At 37.3% G+C, this 25,893-nt stretch overlaps 2 protein-coding genes and 1 long non-coding RNA gene across 4 annotated transcripts in view; 1 reads left to right on the top strand and 2 right to left on the bottom strand.

Moving 5' to 3' along the window:
• LOC307010546 (sodium channel protein type 4 subunit alpha B-like) overlaps positions 1–381 on the bottom strand; it is a 32,165-nt gene extending 31,784 nt beyond the window's left edge. The window contains exon 1 of the mRNA XM_079635334.1: positions 215–381. Coding sequence (XP_079491460.1) covers positions 215–315 — 101 coding nt within the window. The 5' untranslated portion in view covers positions 316–381. The remainder of the gene's footprint in view (positions 1–214) is intronic.
• A 9,493-nt stretch (positions 382–9,874) lies between these two features.
• Positions 9,875–21,188, bottom strand: LOC307010603 (somatotropin). Of its 2 annotated transcripts, XR_013800225.1 has the most exons (7): positions 20,262–21,188; positions 19,867–20,006; positions 19,600–19,716; positions 18,696–18,857; positions 17,564–18,552; positions 12,218–12,297; positions 9,875–10,868 (listed from the first exon to the last, which is right to left on the bottom strand). XR_013800225.1 is itself a non-coding variant. In XM_079635390.1 (5 exons), the coding sequence occupies exons 1-5, from the start codon at positions 20,269–20,271 to the stop codon at positions 18,349–18,351; spliced, it is 633 nt and encodes a 210-aa protein (XP_079491516.1). In that variant the 5' UTR covers positions 20,272–21,188; the 3' UTR covers positions 17,135–18,348. The 2 variants fall into 2 exon arrangements, 1 of the variants encoding a protein (XP_079491516.1); XM_079635390.1 differs by lacking the exons at positions 9,875–10,868; positions 12,218–12,297 and having other exon boundaries at positions 17,135–18,552.
• LOC307010611 overlaps positions 15,825–25,893 on the top strand; it is a 57,725-nt gene continuing 47,656 nt past the window's right edge. Inside the window, exons 1-3 of the long non-coding RNA XR_013800227.1 lie at positions 15,825–16,234; positions 19,629–19,707; positions 19,890–20,028. This is a non-coding gene — a long non-coding RNA (uncharacterized lncRNA). The remainder of the gene's footprint in view (positions 16,235–19,628; positions 19,708–19,889; positions 20,029–25,893) is intronic.

Here is a 25,893-nt window from a genome sequence, read left to right on the forward strand (position 1 = left end):
ATGAAGTCGTTCATTAAAACATAAATCAAAGCATTATATTCCACAGTTTTACCAAACTGTACATCATTATTAAAGCGGAAAATACTCTAAAATTGGCACAGCACTGCCACAACAAACAACTATGATTGAGCTCCACAAAAAATTAGCATCAGTCGCAATTAAGTTACATATATTGACCCAACAAGTAACCGGTTTTAACAGTTTTCAAACTTACAGTTGATGAGGCCATAGTTTTGGCTTGTTCTTAGCTCTGTTTGGGTGAGCAGCACGGTTCCTACGCCAAACCTCCGACAGGTTTATCTTTCGCTTAGGCATGGCTGCTGTGTCTCCAGTTTCAGCGTACGCTTAAAAGCTCTCGACAAATTGAAGAATGCTACTCAGACTGTGTGCTGAAGTTTGTGGGACGTTTTGCTGGACCAGGATGAGACCCTGCCCCCTCAAGAGTAACAAAACAATTAGGCACACAAAGACTCGATTGAAGGCGATTTTCCACTTTAAAAGATTTGCCCTAGACAACTCTCTCTGTCAAATGTGATCACTAAATGAGAAAACACACCATGTAGTGTTGAGAAGTGTCATTATTAGACACTCATTTATCTAATTATAAAATAACAAAGTTCTGATTTTAATATTGCATCACATTATAAATACAAAACAACATTTATCATCATAATTTGAATATATTTTCTAGTGAAAGCTTACATTTTTGTACCTGTTCACAAAAAGCATTGGGTTCTTTTATGTGAAAAATCAATCAAATTGCATCACTATTGTTCAAGTGGCCACATTACAGTCTTTTTGCAGACTCCACATACCAGCTTAACTCTCATGGAGTACATGGAGTAAAGAGCACTGGTAACTTAGAAGTTGTGTTTTGGTGCCAATTCCCAGAAGGGAGCTGCTTACCAAAAAAAAGCCTTTCTTACATCTTCCCCGTAACGATTTTTGAAATACATTCTGTAATTCAACTGCATTTGATCACAGATCACTCACCGACCATCTGATAAATACTGCACACAAAAATATCAAAACAGCAAGAGTGTCAGGATTCTGTCACTTCCAGGCGTGCACTCTCTTGTCTTGTTTTATGTGCTTTCATGTCATGTTTTGTCTTGTGCTGTGTAGCACACAGCTTGTGTTTTACACTAGCTGTGTGCTTTCATGTTGTCATGTTTTGTGTGAATATGTGGCTCATGAGTGTTTTCATTGGGTGCTGTTCATGTCTTGTTTTGTGTGAGCACATGGCTTGTGATTTTGTTTTACTGGCCATGAGCTTGTGTTTTTGGCATGTTTCGTGTGAGCACATGGCTTGTCATGTGTTTCCTCGTGCCATGTGCTCTCCTGTCGATTATCTAGCCTCTCCCATCTTGTTACCTGATTATTGATTAATTTGCCCCACCTGTCCTCCCTCGTATTCATTTATTTGACAGGGACAGTGTATAATTAACATTGCTGCAAATGCACCATAATTAGCCAAAAGGCTTTTCATCCGTTGTCCCTGGACAGATCTTAAAATTGTCTATCTAAAAAAAAAAAAAACACAATAAGAAGATTACAGTGAACAATACAAATAAAAAGCAGTAAAACATATATAACTCTTCAAATCCTGTTGATAAATACAGTGTACAAGTTTACTATAATACAGACATTATGTTAAAAAAGTATTATACACAATATTATTAATATTAAAGAATTAATATTATACACATTGACACAGCAGAGACACAAGTGGCAGCAGGGGTACATTCTTATTAATGCTGACATGTCTGATGTGTTATAAGCCAGTTTTTTAGATGCTTTTTGAACAGAGTATGTGGTGAGTTCTCTGATGGACAGAGTTCCACTCCTGTGCTGCTGTGACTGAAAAGGGACTCTGACTAAATGCACTTTCCCGCAGAGGAACGACACAGTCTCCTCGGGACGACCCTTGCGTTACTCTCTGTGTGGTGTAACCTGTTTTGTTTGCTCTTCCTATTTATTCTCCTTGTGTTTTCAGTCCTGTGCTGGTCCAAGTCCAAGTCTTCCCCGTCGGGGTAGTTTTTGTTGTCTGTTTTGTTTTATTTTTATTATCATTAAAAGCCCATCAACTCTGCACCTGAGCCCTCGCTTCATCCCTTACCCCACAAACCTGACAAAGGCCCAATCTGATTAACTTTCTCTACAGTAGTGAAGGTCACAAAGTCACATTTGCAGTGTTCATTCATGCCATCATATTTTGAAATAATACTGTATATTCCTGAGCACACCTTTATTTGCCTTGATCCAAGAAATATAGCTATCCCCCCCAAAAAATAAAAAATTAGGGATGGGATCTAAACATTTAGTTTGATACCAATCAATATTTTGAAGCAATATCTGATATTAGAGACTGTATTAATGTGAGACTGATTACAAAATAAAAATGCTCACCTTAATATGTATTTCAAACAACACTAAACAATGTTCCTATACAAAGGGAAACTGATTTTCATTTTAAAACAATTACAACTTCATAAAACAATCTTTTCTATTCCACTCCACATCCATTTAACAAATGTGGACTTGTGAGGAAAAATGTACCTACAGTTAAATAGACAAAACTTTTCACCTTTCATGTAAGAACACAAATAAGAAACAAAATGCCTATGTCTATAAAATTGTACCAGATCTGAGTAAATATTTTATTTGTATAAAAGGTCAGTCACTAAAAATAATGTACACCACATGATCACGTGGCTGTAATTTATCGCCATATTTCACTTAAATTTAAAAATTATTCGCTAATATATTGTGATGGCAGGGTCTCCCTCACCTTTTATGTACTGTTAATTTTTTTATTATTTATAATTTATTTAAAAGGGACAATGCTTTTCAGCAATGTACATATGCCAAAGTTAGCCCCCAGGCTATTTTACATTTGTAGTCCCATGTGAGGTCATCAACAATACCTAGTAACACAGCTAAACATTTAATTTAAACATGATTCGACTTGATTCGACTAGACACTACAATTAACAACAACATATAAGAAATGCCGCAATTAGCAAACAGGACATCTAAAATGACATACTCATACATGACATAATTTAAATGATGTTGTCAGATGATATACATAAAGAACGTTTTTAAACGATTTACAACATAACTCATAATATAATTATTAATTTTCATTTTCAAATGTTATTAAAAAAAATTGTATTGAAGTTTTTTCCCCAAAATTGCTCCTGCCATTAAAAAAAGTCCAGAACTATTCCTTTTTATTTCATATCCCAACACATCAAGTTACATAAAAAAATAAACAATGCACAGAAATTGAGCAAAAATAATATTTATTACCTCCATTTAAATAAACTGTACACAACCCTACACTCTAAAAAATGCTGGGTTGTTTCAACCCAATGTTGGGTAAAATATGGACAAACCCAAACGTTGGGTTAAAAATGCAATGTAAAAATTTAACCCAACGGTTGGGTTTGTCCATATTTTACCCAAAATTGGGTTGAAACAACCCAGCATTTTTTAGAGTGTAGTTTGCTCTTTTAAAAATAAATAAAATACCTCATTTCATTTAACCTAGATGACAAAAATTGTACAGAACTTAGTTTTCTCTTTTACAAAAAAATAAAATAAAATACTGCTTCTTCACCATTCACTCAAGAAGAGCAAACAGCCTGTCCATCCTCTCCCCTCTCCTCTCCCGTCGCTGTGACGCAATCGGCCTTCAAATACGGCCTTCACATTGGGACACAGCTACAGTTCGCCCCACACGTCCAAAATTCTTAGCACACTTTAGATAACCTTCCACAACGAGTGCAGGCTCTTTGGTGGAGCTCTGCTTTGATTGAAGTTCCATCTTGACAAATGAATGTACTTGCGGAGTGACATGAAGACATGAATCAGAGCAGAGGCACAAAAAATGTTGACAGCGGTGAGCGGTCATTATGTTTACCTGTGCCTTGCGTGACCCGTGAAAGTTAGAAAGTTAAAAAGAACAGTATTAATTTGAAATAGAAATCTTTTGGAGCATTATACATGCCTTTACTGTCAAGTTTTGATTTAAAGGGATAGTTCATCCAAAAATGAAGATTCTCTCATTATTTGGTCACCCTCAAGTTGTTCTAAAACTGTAAACCTGATTTTCTTTCTTCTGCTAAACACAAAAGAAGATATTTTGAAGAATGTTGGTAACCAAACCGTTGATGGACCCCATTGACATCCATTTTTTTTATAATATGGAAGTCAATGGGGTCCAATCAACTGTTTGGTTACAGACAAATATCTTCTTTTGTGTTCAACAGAACAAATAAATGCATACAGCTTTAGAACAACTTTAGTAAATGATGGCATTCATTTTTGGGCGAACTTTCCCTTTAAATGTATCCTTGATGAAAAAAAACAACAACATAAAAATCGATCTTTAAATTTTTTTACTGATCCCAAAACTTTTACATTTAACTGAAATCATCAGGTTTTTCAAAAACGTATGTAGTTTATGCAACTCGAGTGTTGCTGTTATTTAAGCAGAAGAGGGACAAACCAAATACTAAGACTTCTTATATTCATGTAAAAAACATTTTTTTCATTAATTTTCCACTCAAAATGTTAGGCTGATAACTTAACAATAACACCATTTTAAAAATGGTGTTAAATTAGAAAATATTATCACTTGCACAAGCGGTCTCTGACTTGGGACCCCACTCTTCATTTCTACCAATATGGAATGTGAATGATGAATGTGTCTTCAATGTCAGCACAGCCAAAAATGTGTGGGCATAAGATCTGAGGCTTCCAAGAGGGAAATGTATACCATTAATGCATCTTTATTAAGTAATCATGGTATAGATTTCCAGTGCTGAAGGGCAGCGTAGGAAGTGATGATCTGCCTTGTGCTAGGCATGCGTCTGAGTTGAACGGGCAAACTAAATAAATCCAGAGGTGAGAAACTTCATCTTCTCAAGATGTCCATGTATCGGAGTCATCTCATGACCCACTGTCCCTGACATGCTTTTGTGCTCCCAAACTAAGAAAACTGGACATTCTTTAAATGTCACAAACAGCCGATGGCCTGGCTTTTACCAGGGAAATATCTCTAAACAATGAATCTGTTGTTAAACCCTTCATTCCCACTCACAGCCTAGCCTGAGAAGCTGCCATGCTCATTCAGAGTCAACACGGACCTCCAGCGAGCCTGCAGTCTGATGGCAGCGCAGGCGTCTCTACTAGGAAGCAGAGTCGGGACTTAAATGGAGTTTTGGCTGCTGACAGGTATTAATACGAGACAGAGACTCTAACCTGATCTGTGCGTCTAATGAAGGAGATGATCGGGGAATGAAAGGACTAGAGGTTCAAGTCAAGAGCATGCATTTGATCCTCTTAGTTCCAGCAGATGAAGCCACGGACAGCCTAAAGACAAGACAGCTCACCATCTCACTTGTAAGATAGCAGGTGACCATTTAACAGATGAGTGCATAGTAGGGTTGCCACGATAGCAGAATTTCAGCAGTCAATGACCTGCCAATACAAACTGAATTCAACGATTCTTGATTCTAAGTTTCAATACCATAGCAAACAGTAAAAATGCATAAACCAAACCTTTGACAAACTATCGGAAAAACTTTAATATGCTGATTTGGTGTTCAATAAAGATTTATTTTTATTATTAATAAAGTTGAAAACAGCCGTGCTGCTAAATTTTTTTGTGGAAACTGCTTTTAGTGAAGTTCAAAAGAACAGCATTTATGTCAATCAGACATATTTTGCTACATTATGTCTTTACTGTAACTTTTGATCAATATAATGCATCCTTGCGGAATAAAAGTATTAATTTCTTTATAAAAACCTTAATTGTTACTTGTTACTATTCTTAACAAATAAATAGTTTTGATTTGGCACGGAAATACCAGTATTCCCTAATCTATAGCCATACAAATATAATAATAAAGCAAATAATCCTTGCATGTGAAAAGATGGATGCTAAAGTTTGAGCTGATGAACGAACTTAACGAATCAGCCATCTGAATGAACTGAGATACTCTTCCAGCAGTCTCTTAAATTAATTATTAGACACGCAAATTTGAATAAAATATGATATTTTTGTCGTGATCGGTTGAGTGAGTGATCCAATGACACAAAAAGTCACCGAAAGAATCAACGAATAAATAATTTTTGGTCAACAGATTAAAAAATTTTTGGTCAACAGATTCAAATGATTCACTCACTGTCAATGAATCACAAAGTTCACATTTGAGAAACAGGTCTCATGAATGCGGACCATACTGATGTGAAAGGAATGTAATACGTTAATACAAATATGTGGGCTATAATTGAGTGTAGCCTAAATAGGCCTAGAGGCTTAATAGAATTTGTCTTTTAGAGAATAGAAGAGTTCTGTTCACTTGTGCTAAGGGGTTCTTGGTGAAAGCGATTCAACTCCACTGGAAATACAAAGCACATTTTCATGTTCGCAATGTTCTATGAAGAAATGCATTAAGTCATGTTTTCGGAATATCTGGAAATGAAAACAGGAAATTAAATGAATAGACTGCATTCATGGATATGATGAGATCCTCTGTTCTCTCTCTTTATTTGGTTTTGTGTGTGTATTTCCAGAGGATTTCATGAAGAAGTTAAATCTGGTGCTTGAATTTGCCGATACAAAAAGGCTTTGTAGAGAATCGACTACATCATATACACAACAATAGTGTATTCAGAGTTTTAATTCACAATAAAAACTCAGTAATGGACTAGAGACACCAAGTAGTCTGTGACATGATGTATTCTGCCCTACAAAGGCAAAAGACCTTAACTCGCTAGAGTGTGGAACTGAGAAAATTTACTTTAAAGATTTTTAGTTGTCCCGACAAATTAATTATAGGTAGGACACTAGAAATCTGGCAATTAGATGTATTAGTAAGGAATTATCTACATAAAAAAATCTTTAGCTCAACCTTGACTTTTGACCACTATTTTAAAGTTACTGAACTCTGCCTTTGTATTGTCAGCAAAAATTGAGAGGTCATGCCAAGGCAAAAGGCAGTAACTTCCACATTATCAATATTTGGTTGCTAATCACCCTTAACAAAATCATTATACTAACACCTATGTAAAATCAGGAATCATGGCATTTCTTTTGTATGATTTACAATTAGCCTACTTATAGCCATCTAATTATTGCTATCCTGTGCTTTGGTTTCATTTTGATGGCATTATTAAAGACATGACAAAAAATACTTCCATAGCGGTAAAGAGTAAAGAGCTACCGAGTGGCTGTTTGCGAAGACTTGCTAACCGCGCGTTCAAAATGATCGCGATAAAACAGATCCTCCACGCACACATTCGACAAGGGTACTGGTTTATAGCGGTGGATCTGAAAGACGAATACAATTTCACTTTTTTAGATAGCCCTCATCACAGCCGCTTCCCGAGATTCGTGTTCGAAGGTGTTGTGCTCCTCGTACGTTCACGAAAAACGTCTCGGTCACTGATGTAACCCTCGTTCCCTGAAGCAGGGAACGGGAGATGTAACGTCGACGTGACAACGTAATTGGGATCACTTCAGGGAGCCCTATCATCTTCAAGTGTCTACAGAACGAGTCAATGAACGTTGGCGATCGTGAATCGCGTCACGCACCCCGCCCCGCAGCGCGGGTATAAACAGGAAGCTGGTGTATGCACACATTGTTTTTCGCTGAGGAGCTGTAAGGTTTGAAATAATCCAAGATTATTTCCAACCAACAAAGACACTTGCTTTTCTCTCAGACATTTCCAGCACAGCAGTGCTAAGAGGGATATAGGCCTGTAGGCCAGATGTTTGGGACAATAGGGAGATTGTGATCATCTGATTGGTCAGTTTGAATGTCTCACCTGGGTGCTAGTGACACGGTCGGGGGAGAAACGACAAAACAAGAACCGCGGGGGTAGGTCACCTAGAACCTCCCCGTCCCATCCAAGGACCAGACATGGAGTTTCCAGAGGTCTGGACGCGGGTGCCATAGGGTGCCCCGTCTCTGAGAGAGCAGGGGCCTCATTTATAACCATTGCGTACACACAAAACAGGCCCTGAAAGAGGCGTAAGCCACTTCCGACGCATAAGTTGTGATTTATAAAAACAACCTTGACGGAAAATGTGTGCACCTGCACGAAAACTCTGACCCATGCGTACGAACGTTTTGGAGATGGAGCAGTTTGGCGACACCGATGGTGAGCTGGAGTTAAATGTCTTATTGGTAGAAATAAGAAAATTATTATTTCTACCAATAAGAAAATTATACATATACAGAAAGATAATACAAATTTAATTTCTCTCACCAAGCCTATCACTTGAAGCAAATATCCATCCCTTCTTAAATGTCCGCGCCAGCGTTGGGCCGTTTAGTGAAACTGACGGCAGATAAAGTAAAACCGTAAATCTTCATTAGTCCTAATCATAAATACAGTGCATGTTCACAACAACATTTACATTTACATTTATTCATTTAGCAGACGCTTTTATCCAAAGCGACTTACAAATGAGAAACAATAGAAGCAATTAAACTAGCAGTAGGACAACAGTATGTAAGTGCTATGACCCTTCGCAGTTCAATCTTAGTTTTTTTTTTCCCAGATAGAATAGAGGAGAAAATGTTAGTATTACTTGATCAAGTGCCACCGAAAAATAACAGTTTAAATAGGCTAAATAAAATAATGATTTAAACTAGTTTTACTTCTGATATAAAAATTTTGATTAAATATGCCATTCTCATTAATGGAGTTAAACACTTAAATTACATGAAATCATTACTGAGAAGTTACAAAAAAAGTATATTCATTAAATAGAAATATTGGTTGTGGATGCATGCTTTTAAAAGGGTTTTAAAAAATATTTTATATTTTTCTAATGTCTTATAGCCTACCGTTAAACATGTTATCACGTGGACGAATAATCATATGCAAATGATATCCAGATGAGGATATGCATAGTAAAACTAGGCGTTGTAAGCTCCATATATGGTTATTTCGGGGAGGAGACGCATGTACGCACAATCTTCTGCTGACTTGGATTTGAACGGTTGAGCAGGCCCGGAATATAAACGACACGAAGCGATCTCAGATGCTTCTTACTCCAAAGGAGGAGATGGCGGGCGAGTTATGACATGCGGCGGGACTGTAGACCACCCTGGCGGTTGATGTAGGCTACGCAACGGTCGCAGTGCTGTCCGTACGGTCCAGTGCATGCTTGCCTAGTAGCGGCGTTTTGAAGCGGCCCAGCGCAAGATGTAGCCTACTGCTAACAACTCGAGGCAATTGATGTGCCAATACAGTTGATACAGGCTCTGTAAGCCTTCACCGGAAGACCGGACGAAAACGTACATGCCTTGGACGGGAGGCGTGGATTGCCCCGCCATGAGGAAGCGGACGCTGGACACAGTTGCATCGCAGCAACGGCACGCTCCACTTCTCTCAATATCCAACACCAAAGTCTCTTCCTGCAGCATTCATGAAGTCAAACAGAAGCTCGGCTCCGAAGTGAAAGACAATGTGTGCGTGCACCCGCTTCCTGTTTATACCCCCACTGAGTCCCCTTTGAGACTCAGTGGGGAGCGCGTTCTGGATTACCTAGACGACTAATGCATTTACTGCACAACCTTCTGTGTTTTGCTTCTTTTCAGTATGCCGTAGCCTACACTAAAGAAAACTGTCAACTGGCAGCAATGGCTTAATTACAAATACATTTAATAAAGAGTTAACACATGCTCAAGATTGTTAAACAAGTTTTATTTTGGAAAACCAAAAAAAAAAAAAAGTCTAAAAATACTTTCTACATCTTAAACTTTAACTTCACAGCGTTTTCGACATAATGTTAAAAACCTGTAAAAGTACAAATCTGAATGGAAAATTTAAAGACCGTTTTTGGTAAATTACAGTAAACCTTAAATTAAATACAACATTTAATATTCAAAATGGCTTTCACATCTGTAGTTCGGTTCATTTGGTCCGGACCAAGGGCGAAAAATAATACTTTGTAGCATTTTTCAAGCGTTTTGGTTCCTTTTCACACCACACTGATTGCTCAGTTGATGAGTTGATGAAACGAACCAAAATGCAGTCATGTGACAACATCCACGTCACTCGTTGGCCAGATGTATTTTGAACGTATTAACTCCACCTCGAGTGGTCAGAATTAACGTGCAGGGAAATTCCAAAAAAAACTCTTGGAAGTAAACAAAGAGGAGGAAAATCCGGCAGACAACATGCCGCTTTTTACTATGGAGAGACGACTGCGTGGGCTGATTGTATCCCTGGTCATAGTTTATCATATAGTTCTACACCACTTTAGGCAAACAATAACACTTGAAAATGAAGCGAGGATGCGGCTTGAAAATAATGTTTTAATGCACACATGCAAGTCACTTCAGGAGGATGTATTAATGTTGCTAAACAGTGACATAATACACAGTGCAGCTAACTACGGCAGCTGGTTTAGTCCATAAATGTGGAGTTCTTTGGCAGTTGGGTCTGTTGGAGGTCTGATCACGTTCTCACCACAAACGAACTGCTCCAGAGTTCGTTTGAGGGTGCTTTCACACCTGCCTCATTTAGTTCGGTTGAATCGGACTAGAGTTCGTTGTAGAGTTCGCACTTACACGCTTGTTTGGTCCGCTTTTGGTGCGCACCCGAGTGCGATTGCTGCATTCACATCTGCCCAAACGAACCGCACCAAGGGGGACAATGAACTCTAGTGTGATTCAACCGAACTAAATGAGTTAGGTGTGAAAGCACCCAGTAGAAAAAGTTTTTAGATTCTCAATAAAAAGCGACAGCTTTGTGCAGTGCTCCAGCAGAGTCCCAGCTCGAGGTCCTTTCCGATGCCATCGCTTCCTCTTCACCTCTTGTCTGCTCACTGTACGATCCTGTATAAATAAAAGCAAAAACACTGAAAACTAAATACAAAATAAATACAAGATTTTCCCTTTACTGTTCATTTCACCTTTGGCTAAGCCCCGCCCCCATTCTTCTTGTAGAAATTTTATCAAACTTTTATAAAGCAGCAAATAAAGTGTCCGATAGAAGTAGGCAAAAGGGGCTGCAATATGCATTCGAAGGCTATATTCAAGACATACAGGTGAAACGCAAGCAACGACAAGGCATCCAAATAGAGGCAAAAGCATAATGGTTACAGTCAAAAAATGAACCAGCGCATATCCTAATGGAGACGGAGGCTGGGACTAACAATATCAAGGAGCAACACTGTTCATGCAAAGCTGGGTAGGTCTCTATTCACTTCTATAATCGTTATTATTTACAAAGCAAACAGACTACGCAAGTATAAAGTTGTATTTATTAGCAGCGTGTGCTAGCGTATCAACAATTAGGGCAGAGAACCGAAATCATAACATAAACCAGCATAAAACTGTCTAACTAGTATAACTTCACAGTAAGGTTAAAAGTAAAATTTATCTTAGAGCACACAAAAGTGTGCTTGTTGATCCTTGAGGGGTTTCGCTGACTGAGGACGTACACACAGTTTAATCCAAAACGACACTTGTCAGGATTTGACTTCGGTTTTGGGAAGGGAAAAAAACGGACACCCCCCTCCAACCTCTCTGGGAAACGTGTATCTGTGTTACAAATGCCCCAGGCAGAACGTTTAACCATATTTTTGATAAAACTACGACGGTAATAGCCTGCCGAGACCAAAAATATGAGACGCCTGTGTTAAAGTCAATGGAGCGCTGTGAAAAAGTGTTGGACCTCTGTGGGAGCTCGTTCTTGGCTGCGCTGTGATTGGTCAATCTACATTCTAGGGTGTGGCTTAGCCAAAGGTGAGTTACAGTCGGATTGAAAACAAAGTATACTACACTGTCCATTCTAAAACACATATTTGATGTATTCAGATGGAAATTTACAATATCAACCATTTATTCATAAGCAGTTCTTCAAAACCCCAAGGTGGATTAAAAAAAAAAAAAAGATATTACTATAAGATATTACTCCATGTGTCAGTTACGGTTACTGTCATCATAAGGTCATTTATCTTTGAAACAGATGACGAAATCAACAAATTGTGGTGTTGAGCTGAGAGGGTTGTGGTCTGTTGTTCTTCAGCTAATATCTTTCAATGCAGGTTTTTATTGTTTCAACAATTTTCACCTGACCCCTGGGGACTCCGTATATTTCTGATAATATTTGTGGAGAAAATTGAGTAATTAAAAAATTGAGTAAAATCAAATAATATCACAAAAGGTCAATGAATCCGTACCAGAAGTGACAGTGCAATGTAGCAGCTAAAGAAAAATCCTCCACCAAACTGCCAGTAATCAGCCTGGATCCTTGGTGAATCTGGAGGGTAAACAAGAAATTATTCACTGAAAAGTCCCTAAAAAGCAGGATTTGTTTTGTTTTACCATTCCTTTAAACAATCTTAACATTTATTTAAGTTGTACAAACGTTTGCCATTATAAAACATTCACACAACATGAACAGAGTACTGTCATCTTTGAGACTGTTAGTTATTACATGATTAAAAATGTAAACGTACACTTAAAGCATGGCAATCCCATCAGAAAAATGTGTATCATAGCAAGGGAAGCACACAAAAAAGCCAATTGGTACACCGAAATCAAACCATAATATAATTTTACCTGCAGCCGCATTAATCCTGTTATGACATGTCTGAGGGTCTTTCCCTTAAAGTATGTTGGTTGTCTTTACATTAGAAATAGAATAATAATGTTTCACATAATCCAGATTTAGATATGGAATAAATAGTATTCAATACAAAATGAATATATTGAAATCAAGTTTTTATGTGATAAAAGATTTGCTTTGTTGTGCATTAGGTGTGGTTACACCAGGCATTTAGTCATATTACAAAATAATTTGGTAACACTTTACAATAAGGTTCATTAGTTAACATTAGTTAACTACATTAGTTAACGTTAACTAATAATGAACTGCACTTATACAGCATTTATTCATCTTTGTTAATGTTAATTTCGACATTTACTAATACTTTATTAAAATCTTGTTAACATGAGTTAATGCACTGTGAACTAACATGAACAAACAATGAACAGCTTTATTCATATTAACTAACATTAACAAAGATTCATAAATACTGTAACAAATGTATTGTTCATGTTAGTTAATACATTAAATAATGTTTAATAAATGAACCTTATTGTAAAGTGTTACCAATAATTTATTGAGGCCAAACATAAGTTATTGGGTGTTTCTGCAACTACGGGCACTTTTGACTCTCCCAAACTCCAAAAAATAAAACCCTGTGAATTTCAATTTTAACCATCACAGTCCATAACACATAAAAAGATGTACACAAAATTGAATGTAGTCGGTAAGATTTTAATCTGGATCATGTTTACTTTTTATGGTTTTTATCTCTTTTTATAAAATGTCCTTACCGCAACATAACAATAACATTAAATTTAAACATTTTTCTTTTTTAATTTCTATAAAAAATTTATACATTCACTTAGTTACTTTCCAGATTTGTCCATTTTTGTAAAAAATAGTCTTAAAGGGGTGGTAAAGTATGATTTCACTTTTCTAACTTTTTAGTTTGCAATGTTGCTGTTTGAGCATAAACAACATCTGCAAAGTCACAACGCTCAAAGTTCAAAGCAAAGGAAGATATTTGCTTTTAAAGAAAAGGACTACAACAAACGGCTGGTAGGGACTACACAACATTCCTCCAGGGTTAGTGACATCAGCAACCCTAAAATGTACATAAACCCCGCCCCCGGTAACAGCAGTCCATGTTGAGAAGAGGAAGAGTTGTTGTAAGAGTAAGGTACATTTGTGAGTCAGCTCAAACTTTAGCATCCATCTTTTCACATGCAATAGAAAGTCACTCTGTGTGCATCTCACAACAGTTCCTATACGAGCGATTTATAGATTATCATGACAGAATATCCTAATTGAAGATAGTTAACTCCACATCAGCAACATAAATTCATCAACTAACCTTTCAGAGACGTCCTGTTGCATTCCACATGTTGTCACTTCTTCTTGAGTCTCTCCATCTTTGTCTGACTCCGTTTTAACATTAAAGGCAGAACAGTTTCTGTCATTTTAGTGTCTGCGTGAGGTAATGACAGCTGCTAATACACATGAGCTCTTGAAACCCCGCCCTCTGCAGCAGCTCATTTGCATTTAAAGGGCCAGGCACAAAACGGTGCGTTTTTGCAAACCTTTAACATGCTATATAAAAATATCTGTGGGGTATTTTGTGCTAAAACTTCACACACACACTCTGGGGACATCAGAGATTTATTTTACATCTTGTGAAAATGCCATTTTACCACCCTTTAAAAAGTAATTTAACATAAGGGGGGTTTGTGATTTTCTTTATGCAGTGGAAAATGTTCAATTGCTTTCATACATGCCAAAGACAAAACATTTAGCTTTTTATGATAAATATTATCATTTTAATTTTTAAATCATCTCTACTGAAGTGTTAAAATATTTTTTGCATTCAAATAAATCATTGCTGCGGTAATGGCAGTTTGTATTGGTAAGGACACCGTGTTAATGGCACATATGTAATAATCTAACATTAACAATAGGTTACTGTAGAAAAAACAGTGACAGACAAAAACAGAATGTATTTGGTCAAAGATAGTAGAGGTATTGCAGAAAAGACTGGGACAAAATTATTTTCTTGTTTCAAATACTAATATGAATTTCTATTGTAACAACAAACTTAATTTGAGGCCTTCAGTATTTTGTTTTGTCCTCTGGTTTCTTTTGTTTATCCTTTTTTTATATATGTTTGTTTATATGTCTTTTTTATAACTCTTCATATCTGTTTGGGTCTTTTCTCATTACCGCTCTTCTGTCATCTTATTGTAGGTTAATCTGGTACCATCAGCGTTGTTTAGTTTAGTTTACAATAGATTTAATATTTGCAATGTACACTGATCAGCCACAACATTAAAACCACCTTCCTAATATTATAGTTTCCCCTCATGCTGCCAAAACAGCTCTGTCAAGGCAAGGACTCACAAGACCTCCGTATGTGTCCTGTGGTATCAGGTTGTTAGGTGGTGCCTCCATCTCCATGGATCAGATTTATTCATCAAGCACATCCCATAGATGCTCAATCGGATTGCGATATGGGGAATTTTGAAGCCAAGGCAACGCCTACTCTTTGTCATGTCCCTCAAATCCTTCCTGAACAAATTTTGCATTGTGGCAGGATGTATTATCCTACTGGAACAGGCCACTGCCATCTGGGAACACCATTGCCATGGTCAGCAACAATCTTATAGGTGATATATGTCAAAGTAGCATCCACATGAATGCCAGGGCCCAAAGTTTCCCAGCATTAAATCATATTATTTACTCATTCTTTTTTATGTCAAGGTGTGTATTGACACTTATATTATGAAGCATCAAATGACAAATTTTTAACATAAATCAAACAATTTCACTACTGGGACTTAAAAGTGCAGAAACACCCTATTATTGAATGAGTGACTCCGGGGTTTATGTTGTCAGAAAAAAGGTTAGAGAAAGTTATTCACATATATTTTAAAACCGTTAAAATCCCTGGAAAGGCAATTAAAAAAAATAATAATTCTAAACACATTCTAAATGTTAGAAATGCATTGCTAAAACATATTACAAAGACTGTGAAGTTACTGAATTGTGGAGTTAGACCGTTAAACAGTTTTTCACCATTGCTGTGTTCCGGATTTTTTTGGGCGGGGCTAAAACGGGGGCTCGGTGACGCAGTGGAGCCACTGAGCTTCTGGCCCCGCCCCTACTGTCGATGACGCACTGGAGCCACTGAGGCTGCCCCCGCCCCTAACAATAGAGCACATTCACATCCGTTTGCCGCTCAATCGTGTAGCAGCTACTATAACGTTAGTCAGTAGCCTACTATTATTAGTTAGTTACTACAGGCTAGCCTAAAGTTTGCTAGCAATGCCTTCGTCACGGAAATGCGTACACGTATAAAATAGATCGGTGTCCTTTGTTAAATTTCCGAAAAACGATCACATCAAGAAGAGGTGGATTAATTTTGTGAAGAGCCACCTTGATGAAGAGCTGAAGATCACCGCCAAAACCTGCCTCTGTAGTCAGTTTACTCGGGATAGTTTTATAAACTTTCGTCGGAGACAACTGGGATTCACTGATAATCCGCTGTTACTGGTGAATGTGGCCGAACCGACCATAACCTAGATCACTTACGGCGGAGTCTCGAATGGGATCACCCGGTGGCCGTCTTGTCACAGGGAAAGCTTTCTGTAAGGTGAGTGATCTGCACGAACACAAATACTTATCTTGACGGATTTACAAACGGTTTGGTTTCTTACAAACGTTATTAACGTGGCTATGTATGCTTGAACATGTTGAAATATATAATATTATAATTATTCATAAGTACGCAGTGTCATAACTACATATCCGACGTTTATAACAGACCAAAAGTTTGAAAATCGTATGAAAATTGAGCAAGTTAAGGTTATTTTTAAAAAGTACATGCACCATTAAAACAATGTAAGTGAGCGAGCCCCCTGTGGCAAGATGGCCGCCGTGTGCGGACGTCGACCTCCATTGGCCAGCAGCGCGGACGAGACATCTAGCCTTTATTATATGATATCTATGGAACCGACTATCTCCCGCCTCGGCCTTCATCCTCCCGTCGCGCCGACAAACTGGTGCGCCATCATCAGCAGTGCGTGCTACCAATGATGAGAGTAAGTTGCCTTGTGTGCTTGTTATAGTAGGTAGCATAACACAAAGTAACTCTGTTGAGTGTGGCGGGTGCGACCATAGATATCATATAATAAAGCCTTTATTATGTACATCTATGGGTGCGACTGCAGCTTTCCCGTGAGTGGGCATGGTTTCAGCGCAGCCAGCGGACACGCCCCCAGCGTTTGAGAGCAGAGACTACCGCTCATTTTTTCAAGATTTTGATAGCTTATTTTATGTACTTGCCGGCTTTTTTATCGTTCAAATTTGGCTGGGTGGCTAAAATTTTTTTTTCTGTGGTGTGAAACTCAGAACTCATACTTAATTTTGACTTTACAGGGACTTTAAAAACAAAAATGTTCAATCATTTAAAACGTTTTCAGAAAAAAAAGTATTTTAGTTAGCCTATTTTAAAGATGTCAGAAAAAGAGTAAAGTCTGTTTCTAAAACAGTTCAAGTCTGAGTCTCACCATTTAAACATCAAACAACACCGGTTAAAAATACATCAAACGAATAGCCTATACAATGGTTTTTCATACATTTGCAGAAAGTTTATTCCTATTATTATGGTGACCGTTAAAATACAAAGGATCAGTAGGCTATTCATGCATTTTAGGACGTTAACAGGAGAAATGTAAAAACAAGAGAGTTTTTCCCTTCACATACAGATTTTAAAACCGTTAAAAACAAAACGTCAATGTTCAATCATTTAAAACGTTTTCAGAAGAAGTGTAAAACAAGTTAGAGTAGCTTTAAAGCTGTCTTTCATTTACAATTTGTAAAGACAACAGAAAAAGGGTAAAATGCGTTTCTAAAACAGTATTTCAAACACTCGTGAGGATTAAAACATATCAAATGTGTTAAAAATACATCAAACTCTCACTCAGTTCCGTATGATACAGCACTCATCGATGGCAGAAACATGAATGAGAATAGATCAGCATGTGAAGCCGAGTCTCCGCCCACCTAAAACTCCCCCAACGCATGAGAATACACATGTGGCTTTAATCCTCTGACTGTTTACGACGTCATGATGATGACACCCCTATACAACCCCCTCCAGCGGGGTTTGTATACAACCTGATAATCTCATAGACAGAGATACATGACCTAACTGGCCGGTGCATATACCAGCGTGGACACCTGTGCTACCACAAAGGTGATACAGAAGACAGATTGGATGCAGTCAAAAACGTTAATGGATAAAGACACACAGCTTCAAGAGAAAAGCATGATCTAACAATAAGGGCATAATCTATCTGACAGACAAAAGTTTACATTCATACACTTGAGAGTGAACCCAACCATCCAAACGACAGTTCCGACAAAAGGCAACTTTAGCCATTTTAGAGCCATAATATACTAATGTCAAAATGATTTGGGCACATTTGAAAATAAATTGCCATAAATGGATTAGCACCACTGTGAAATGTTAAATCAGATTCAACCTTGATTTATGAGCACTCCCCAATGAGAAGAATAAATACAATAGTAGGGTTAGATATGGGAGGGAACTAGAGAACAGACCTAGCCATGCCTGGTTGACATTTCCTGCATATATAAGACCAGATAATAATTAGGCGTACTTTAGGAGGTTTTGAGGACTTAAACTGGTTTTAGATTTGCAGCAAAGCACACAGGCTTTGACTAGCACTACATTGGCGCCCTCTACAGGGTGCAGTTGGAATCCAGGGATCTCCTGCAATTTGCAACCCTCAGGTAAGTTTCCACCTTGTGCATGTCCTTCTTGAAGCAAGCCAGAAGACGAAAGCTCTGTCTGAGGCTGCTCTCCCCCATGGTCAAGTAGAAATCCTCAAAAGGCAGCGGCAACGAGTCGTTATCATCCATGTTTGGTTGACCATCCAGACATCCCTGTGCAGAAACAAATGGCAAATTATGGAATGCTATCCAAATAAGCCCACAAAATGTGATGTCATCACACCTCCTGGTACGACCACTAGACACATTGTGTAAAAAAAACTAAAGTAGCCTAGAATAAATCTGGTCTCTCTCACCTCGATGAGCACGTTGATGCCTACTTTCAAGTCTGCCAGCTTCTCAGTGATCTGGTTGGGGTTCCCGACGGTCAGGCTGTTCGAGACGGTTCCGCTCAGGGTCTGGCTGGGGAACTCCCAGGACTCAATGAGGCGGAAAGAGATGCGGAGGAGCTTCAACATCTGAAGAAAGTAAAAAGAATACCGGAGGATTTAGACCACTATCTATTTTTGATGTTTATGCTGCCCATATTTGTTACTGCCTTAGATTTATTAAATCAACTTGGATTTTTCAAGTCATTTTAACTTTTTATTATTATTAAAAGTTATTAAAATTATATAATATTATTAAAATTATTAAACTGACTTAAAAAATTAGTTGAATCTTGTATAACTTGTTATAGTTGAAAATTGCTTAACATATTTTGATTTGATGATGTGAAAACACCTGTTGTCATAACATATTGATCATATACATTTTTTATGACTTTTCATCTCTTATAGCATTTTCAGATTTTTTAGCAATTTAAGAATACAATCGTCATAATTGCATGAAAACAACTAAAGTATTTCACTTGCATCATGCATGTACTCTAATATTATATATGTATTATTGTTTGATACTATTTGTTTCAAAGTTCTATATATTGTTGAATAAAACATGTTGGGATTTAATTTTTAACTATATTGTCTACACAAAGTGATCAGTTGAATTAACTTAAAAAAAGTGAGAAAAACCTGTTGCCTTAGAAAATAAGGTAAACAAACTTAATTTTGTAATTGAAAAAAATTAAGTTATGTGGCATTGTCAAGTTCACATAACTTTTTCAATTACGCATGCAGTTTATTTACTTAATTTTAAGGCAATGGGCTTCCTCATTTTTTAAAGTTAAGTAAACTGATCACTTTTTTACAGTGTACTTACTGAGCTCTTCTGCGTTTCATCTTTTCCAGTGGGCGCCTCAATGGAGTCAGAGTTGCAGAAAGACAGAGGAAAGATTTTACTCAGCTGTCTGCGTTCCTCAGGCAACAGGTTGTCCTCCTTGATAATAAAAGTAAAATAGTATTTAGTAAAATACATGTTACAACTGCATACATGTTCATCTGATAGAAATGCAAAGAACACTAATTAAATGGATGGTTCACAGAAAAATGAAAATTTTGTCATAATTTATCTGAATGGAAATCTTACAAAGTCGTTAATCATTTTTGCAGCCAGCTGGTGCAGGTGTTGAACACGGATGACTGCGTTGTTGAAGAGCCGCTGGTTCTCTGAGGCTCTTCCCTGGTTCACCAACAAACTAACCAGGACCACCGACAACAGCACTAATGCTATAGAGAAGAAAAGAAAGAGGTTTGTTTGCCATTTGCAACAAAGCTCCTGATAAAATAACCAAATTACTTATGAAATTTTGAATGAATCAAAAGATCAAATACATTTGTTTGGTTTATTTGCCATGCTCCAATCAACACTTTTACAACTATGAAATTGGTTTTACAGGTAAGAAGATAAACATCTAAACTCAAAAATAAGTCATATACATTAAATCCACAAATGACATGCAAAAGAAAGCATCACATCCATACCTCTAGCCATTTTTACTCCGGGTAGACAAACTCTTGCGGTCTTAGTTGATGGCGTGTGAAGGTTTGTTTTTCTGGCTCAGGTGTACTGATATTTATATGTGGCATGAACATGTTTTGATGCATCCTAATCAGAAACATGATAGTTTTAATATGTATTTAGACAAAATACATTAGTGTTGTTCCAGTCATTTATGTAGATATTTCCATGACTCCATGGTAGGATGTGTTTGGCACTAAAAAAAAGCATGAGGTCCTCATTTTATTGACTGAATATGAATGAAATTATTTGTATCATTTTAATTAAATATGAAAGAAACACATAAGCAATATTTCTTTCCATGTAAAAATCTGGTGAAATTATGGAAAATATAGTGGTCCTTAAATGTTTTACGAACAACATACAAGAAGATGTGTGTATAGCATCGCCACGTAACCTTAAAATGGTGTCATCTCCTTCTGAAAGGACACATTGTCAATAATTATGAGAGTGAATCAGGTCATGTGTTTGTTGTCACTGTGGGGATGTGGGAGGATGTTCCTATTCAGACGTGATGTTGCCCTGTGTGTAATATTCAGCAGTATTGGGGTTGCGAAATGTCAGTATATGACATTAATAGTTTAATCCCTTTTCGTGGAAAAACAGAATACAATCAGTTACCTGACCCTCATAGTTGCATTTTTTTGCCCGTCACTAGTGGTATAAGGACCAAAGAGTAAAGTATGTCCGTCCTGGACAGTTAAAGTTTGTTTTACCATAGTCTGGGTGAATACTCGATTCTGATTGGCTGGGTGTCCATTAAAAAGTGATATAGGACACCTAGTAAAGGAGTTGATTACTTTTTGTTTTGTCAAACCATTGTTTGCTTTTTTATTGTGAACTATATGTGCATGACAAATAGGCACATTTAAAGTCGCCATGAAATCAAAATTGACCTCTCTTCTCTTCTCTTCTCTTCTCTTCTCTTCTCTTCTCTTCTCTTCTCTTCTCTTCTCTTCTCTTCTCGATGACGTGAGGGCTGGACAACCTGTCACTCACATGACATCACAGCATCCAACCATCTAATTAATTCCCGATGGACAAAATCAAGTCTTGTTCAATTAGCCGTTTCACTTAGATATACGTCACTAGAAGGAAGGAAAGACGTTCACAACTTTACCTACTTTAATATATAGTCTATTACTAGTTTAAATCATGCTAAATTAATTTTTTTGCTGATTATAATTTTTTGTACAGACATGATTCATTTTATTACAGTAATGAGAGTGAAATTAATGTAATGAGAATAATGTTTTGTTGCAGTAAACTAATTAACATTTTGAAGGGAAATGTTCTTAATTATCATAAGAGTAATGTCACAATCTTAAATGTGTTGAAATAGGCTTTATTTTGTGTGCCAAATGAGCTATAGCCTAAAAAATATATATTTAGATTTTGAAGTGAAATATGACCTCTCACTATATTCAAGTAATATCATTCTTCTTTAGTATAAGATAATGAGTAGGTATGCCCTTTTTTGTATTTGGTTTACCAATTGTATCTGGTCTCAGAGCAGCTTGCCAGGGAAACATCTACAGAGACAGAACAGAACTGACTGGTACCTCAAGTATTTAAAGACTGTAACTTACTTCCACCCTGTGGTTACAATCGGAATGAAAGCAGGTGCCAGAGGTAAATCCCCCATTAGGCCTCAGCTGTTCATACTGGGCATTCTGGTTACTGTCTGATGGTGTGGGAAACCAATTCTCCCTGATGAAAGCCCTGTCAGGAGCACCTAGGAACAGCATCCTCCCTTTAAATATCAACACAATAATTATGAATAGAAAGAGCATATATATTATATATATATATATATATATATATATATATATATATATATATATATATATATATATATATGCTCTCAGAAAAAAAAGGTAAAAAGCTGGGACGGTGGACACTTTAAATACAAAGGGTACCCTCCTGACAGCTTTTGTAAAAAAAATCTGTGTGTATATGTATATATATGGCCTATATGATTTGTATAAGAATAAGTTGCCAAAATAATTTCTAATTTCACAAGATTTACTTTGTAATTTCCTTTCTAGCCACAAGAAGGGGCAACTAAATTGAAGATATTTTCTAAAGAGGCTGCATTTACGTTTCTATTTGATCTTGAATGGAATTTCATGTTTTAAAGCTGCTTCCAGTTATTTTAGTCGTACAAAAATATTTACAGGAAATAGCTTATTCTATTTCTTAGATGAGTAGCACTATAAGCCTCTTGAAATGTCAATCAATCAGAATCAGAAACCGGATCAGAATTAGCTTTATTGCAAAGTGAGTTTACACACACAAGGAATTTGTCTTGGTGACAGGAGCTTCCAGTGCAGATGAAAAGCACAGACATAGTGCAGACATACATAGGAATTACATGCACAATAAAAAAGAAATATAACACAATAATTATATTATAAAGACAACAAAATGTAAATAATGTAAAATGGTACAGTAATAGAAATATAGAAGAAATGTATAGTGTTATGAATGTACAGATATATAGTATTTACCGTTAAACCATGGTCTGAGTGAATACTCTATTCTGATTGGCTGCAGGGTGTCCATTAAAAAGTGATGTAGGACACCTAGTAAAGGAGTTCTAAAACCGTTAGATTTCGATTGTAAAACTAATTAAATTATAAACTAATGTTTTAAAATTGTGTTATTTGGTAAGTGAACATGTTATAAGCGTGTTGATGACCTTCGAGGTGTCCATTGTCAGGTATTAATGGACTTCGGCGGAGGTTCACGCCTCGCCGTCGTCCATTAATACCTGACAATGGACACCTCGTCGGGCATTAACCCTTACGTGAACAATTAAAAATTTTATTTTCAGATGTACTATTTTGAGATATGTACAAAATGGACAGTTATGATAGACAATATAGTTATGAGTGTTTTAACTTTTCAGACTGAATATAGCCTGAGGGAATTGTTTTTTTCTTATGCCTATATATATTTCCATTATGTGCTTTAAAGGTACAATATGTAATACTTTTGTAATAAAATATCCTAAAATCACTTGCACAGTGTGATACATTTACTGCAGTTGTGTGCTTACAATATCCCAAAAGTTCCCAAAGATTTTTAATTTCAGAGAAATTCCAATTTTAAATAATTGGCCGCCCTGGAAAACCTGTTCAGTTGTCGCCTGTCAATGACATAATATCCGCGTTACCCCTGGTTTCCGCTCGTAGTACTGCCATAGTAACCATGGTGACAGACGTGGACAACTGCATAGTGTGTAACGTCTAGCTGCACGCTGTTGTTGTTTCGTTCAAACATTATGGACCATGGCAAGTAGACTTTGGGGAAAAAAGGAGAACTAAAATGAGGATCAATATCAGCGTGGCGTTTTTGAGATGCCGAGAGCTCCACGTCCTTGACAAACTTTCGACTGGACAGAGCTCTTACATGTAAGTTACTTTTATTAGACAGGTGAGCAAATGTATATAAAACTAATCAATGTTATATAGCTCAACATGATGAAATGTTAGAATATGATCTGTATGTTATTCTAATGTTGATCTAGCTAGTCACATACAGATAAACTAACACATAGAATAACATTATAACTTTCAACACACTCAAATGCAGTTTAGTGTGATAGTGTAGACCAAGTGAAACAGCGCTGCGTTACCTCACAAGCTTAATTCATCTAATAAACTGACCTGTGTGAGTAGTAATTCAGCACTTGCGGGTAGTTCGGTACAATTAAATGTCCTTATTCCTTTATAACCGCGGGACTTGCGGGATTCACGTGTGGCACATGTCTCTTATTAGCAATCGTGCCCTGCTTCATACCACAGTCATGATAAAAACATCAATGTATTCACTCATCCATAAACATTATTAGATCCATCGATTTGACAAGTTCCATTATTCCGCAGGAAATTTTGCGTCATCAACCTACGCCTTTGTTATTGTAAGAGGTTAGCGACCCCTAGCGGCGAAAAAAATGACATATTGTATCTTTAATGCTCAGCACAATAATTTACTGTATATACTTGACAACCTTTAAGCAGAGGAGAGGCACCTGCCCCTGACGCCACCTGCTATATTCACAATGACCTTGAACCCTTTCGTTTTTAACTGTTCTTGAACTTTTGACATCATTGCTGTACTTGCAGCCATACATTTTCTGCACAAAGACAAGCCCTGTCTTTCTGTGTCCTTAAATGATTTAGAGACCTGTATAAGCTGTGCTCAGGACACTCTCTTCCTTTAAGGCGAACTCCACCTTGTTCCCACTTCTCGTCAACTCTTGTTTCAAAGGGGGGCAATGTTACACATCTACCCTGGAATGCACTGACTCCATCCCACCCACTCTCCGATTCCACAAGCTGCTCATCACAGTTCTAGAGTCGTCTCATGTTGCATCTCTCCGGGCAGCTGCGGCTTTTTTGCTTTGGAGGCACCACTCGTTGATGGGACAAGCTTCTCAAGTGGTTCCTTAGCTTACATAAAGGCTGAATCCCAGGAGAGGTCTTTCACGTTCCTGTCCAGCCTGTAAAAGTAGCAAACAAAGGTTGTTCAGGTCAAGTGTGCTGTTCTGACAGTGCTAAGCACTATGAAATCTATTCAGTTAAAAGTGAAAAGTTACCTAACATAACCTGGATCTGTGACTTCTGTGTTTCTGCATGTGGTTCTGACTAATTAGTTACAGCCTGTTTTGTGGTAACCTTTTCTACATGTCCTGTCCCATGTTTCTATCGATAAACAGCCTTAAAAATAAATAAATTGATAATTTAAATGAATAATAAACTCTTTAAAAAAAGAAAATATATAATATAAATTAAATATAATATAAATAAAAATTACAAATGTATTCATAAATTGACTATTTAAAAAAGTTATAGGAAAACAACAGAAGTGGACAAATAAAAAAAAAATGTAACTTGTATGAGTTGTGGCACGTCCCCAAAGCAAGGAGAGGTTTCAGCTGCCACAAAACACAACCACAAGAGAGACGGGGGCAGTGTTAACAGAAACTGTCTTTTATTTAACAACAAATATATAGGATGGTCAAAAGGGATCCAAATTGGAACTTTGGTTCTTCCCGGTCTGGGGTACTCGTGACAGCTACGTTCTTACCGTCTGCTTGAACTCTAGGCCTCCTTAAAGGGGAAAGACAGGAAAAATGAAAGGCAAAGTTGGTAAAGCAGAGGTTACAAGGTTAACTGTGTCTTTTCTTTCTCTTCAGCCAGTCTCACTCTAGGCCTCCCTGTGCTTCTTCACCTCGTCCTGGGGTTGTCTGCACCCAGGACCATCTCTCCTTTGAGTGAAGCACAGATCCCAAATTTATAGTGACATCCATGAGCCATGAGGCTATAGCTGTGAGTGGAAGTATTCATCATTTATGATTTTTCCTCGCTATTGCCAGGAGCGACAGACCATAGGCACTCCTCCCTCCGGGACAAGGCGTCAACATTACCTTGGAGTTTCCCTTCTCGATGCTCCACTCTGAAGCAGAAGTCCTGTAGATCCAGGAACCAATGGGTGACTCGGGCATTAGAGTCCTTAGCAGTAGACATCCATTTTAAGGGAGCATGGTCAGTAAGAAGGGTGAATTCTCTCCCCAGCAGGTAATACCGT

Source organism: Phoxinus phoxinus (assembly GCF_949152265.1).
Source record: "Phoxinus phoxinus genome assembly, chromosome: 1".
Classification (NCBI taxonomy): domain Eukaryota; kingdom Metazoa; phylum Chordata; class Actinopteri; order Cypriniformes; family Leuciscidae; genus Phoxinus; species Phoxinus phoxinus.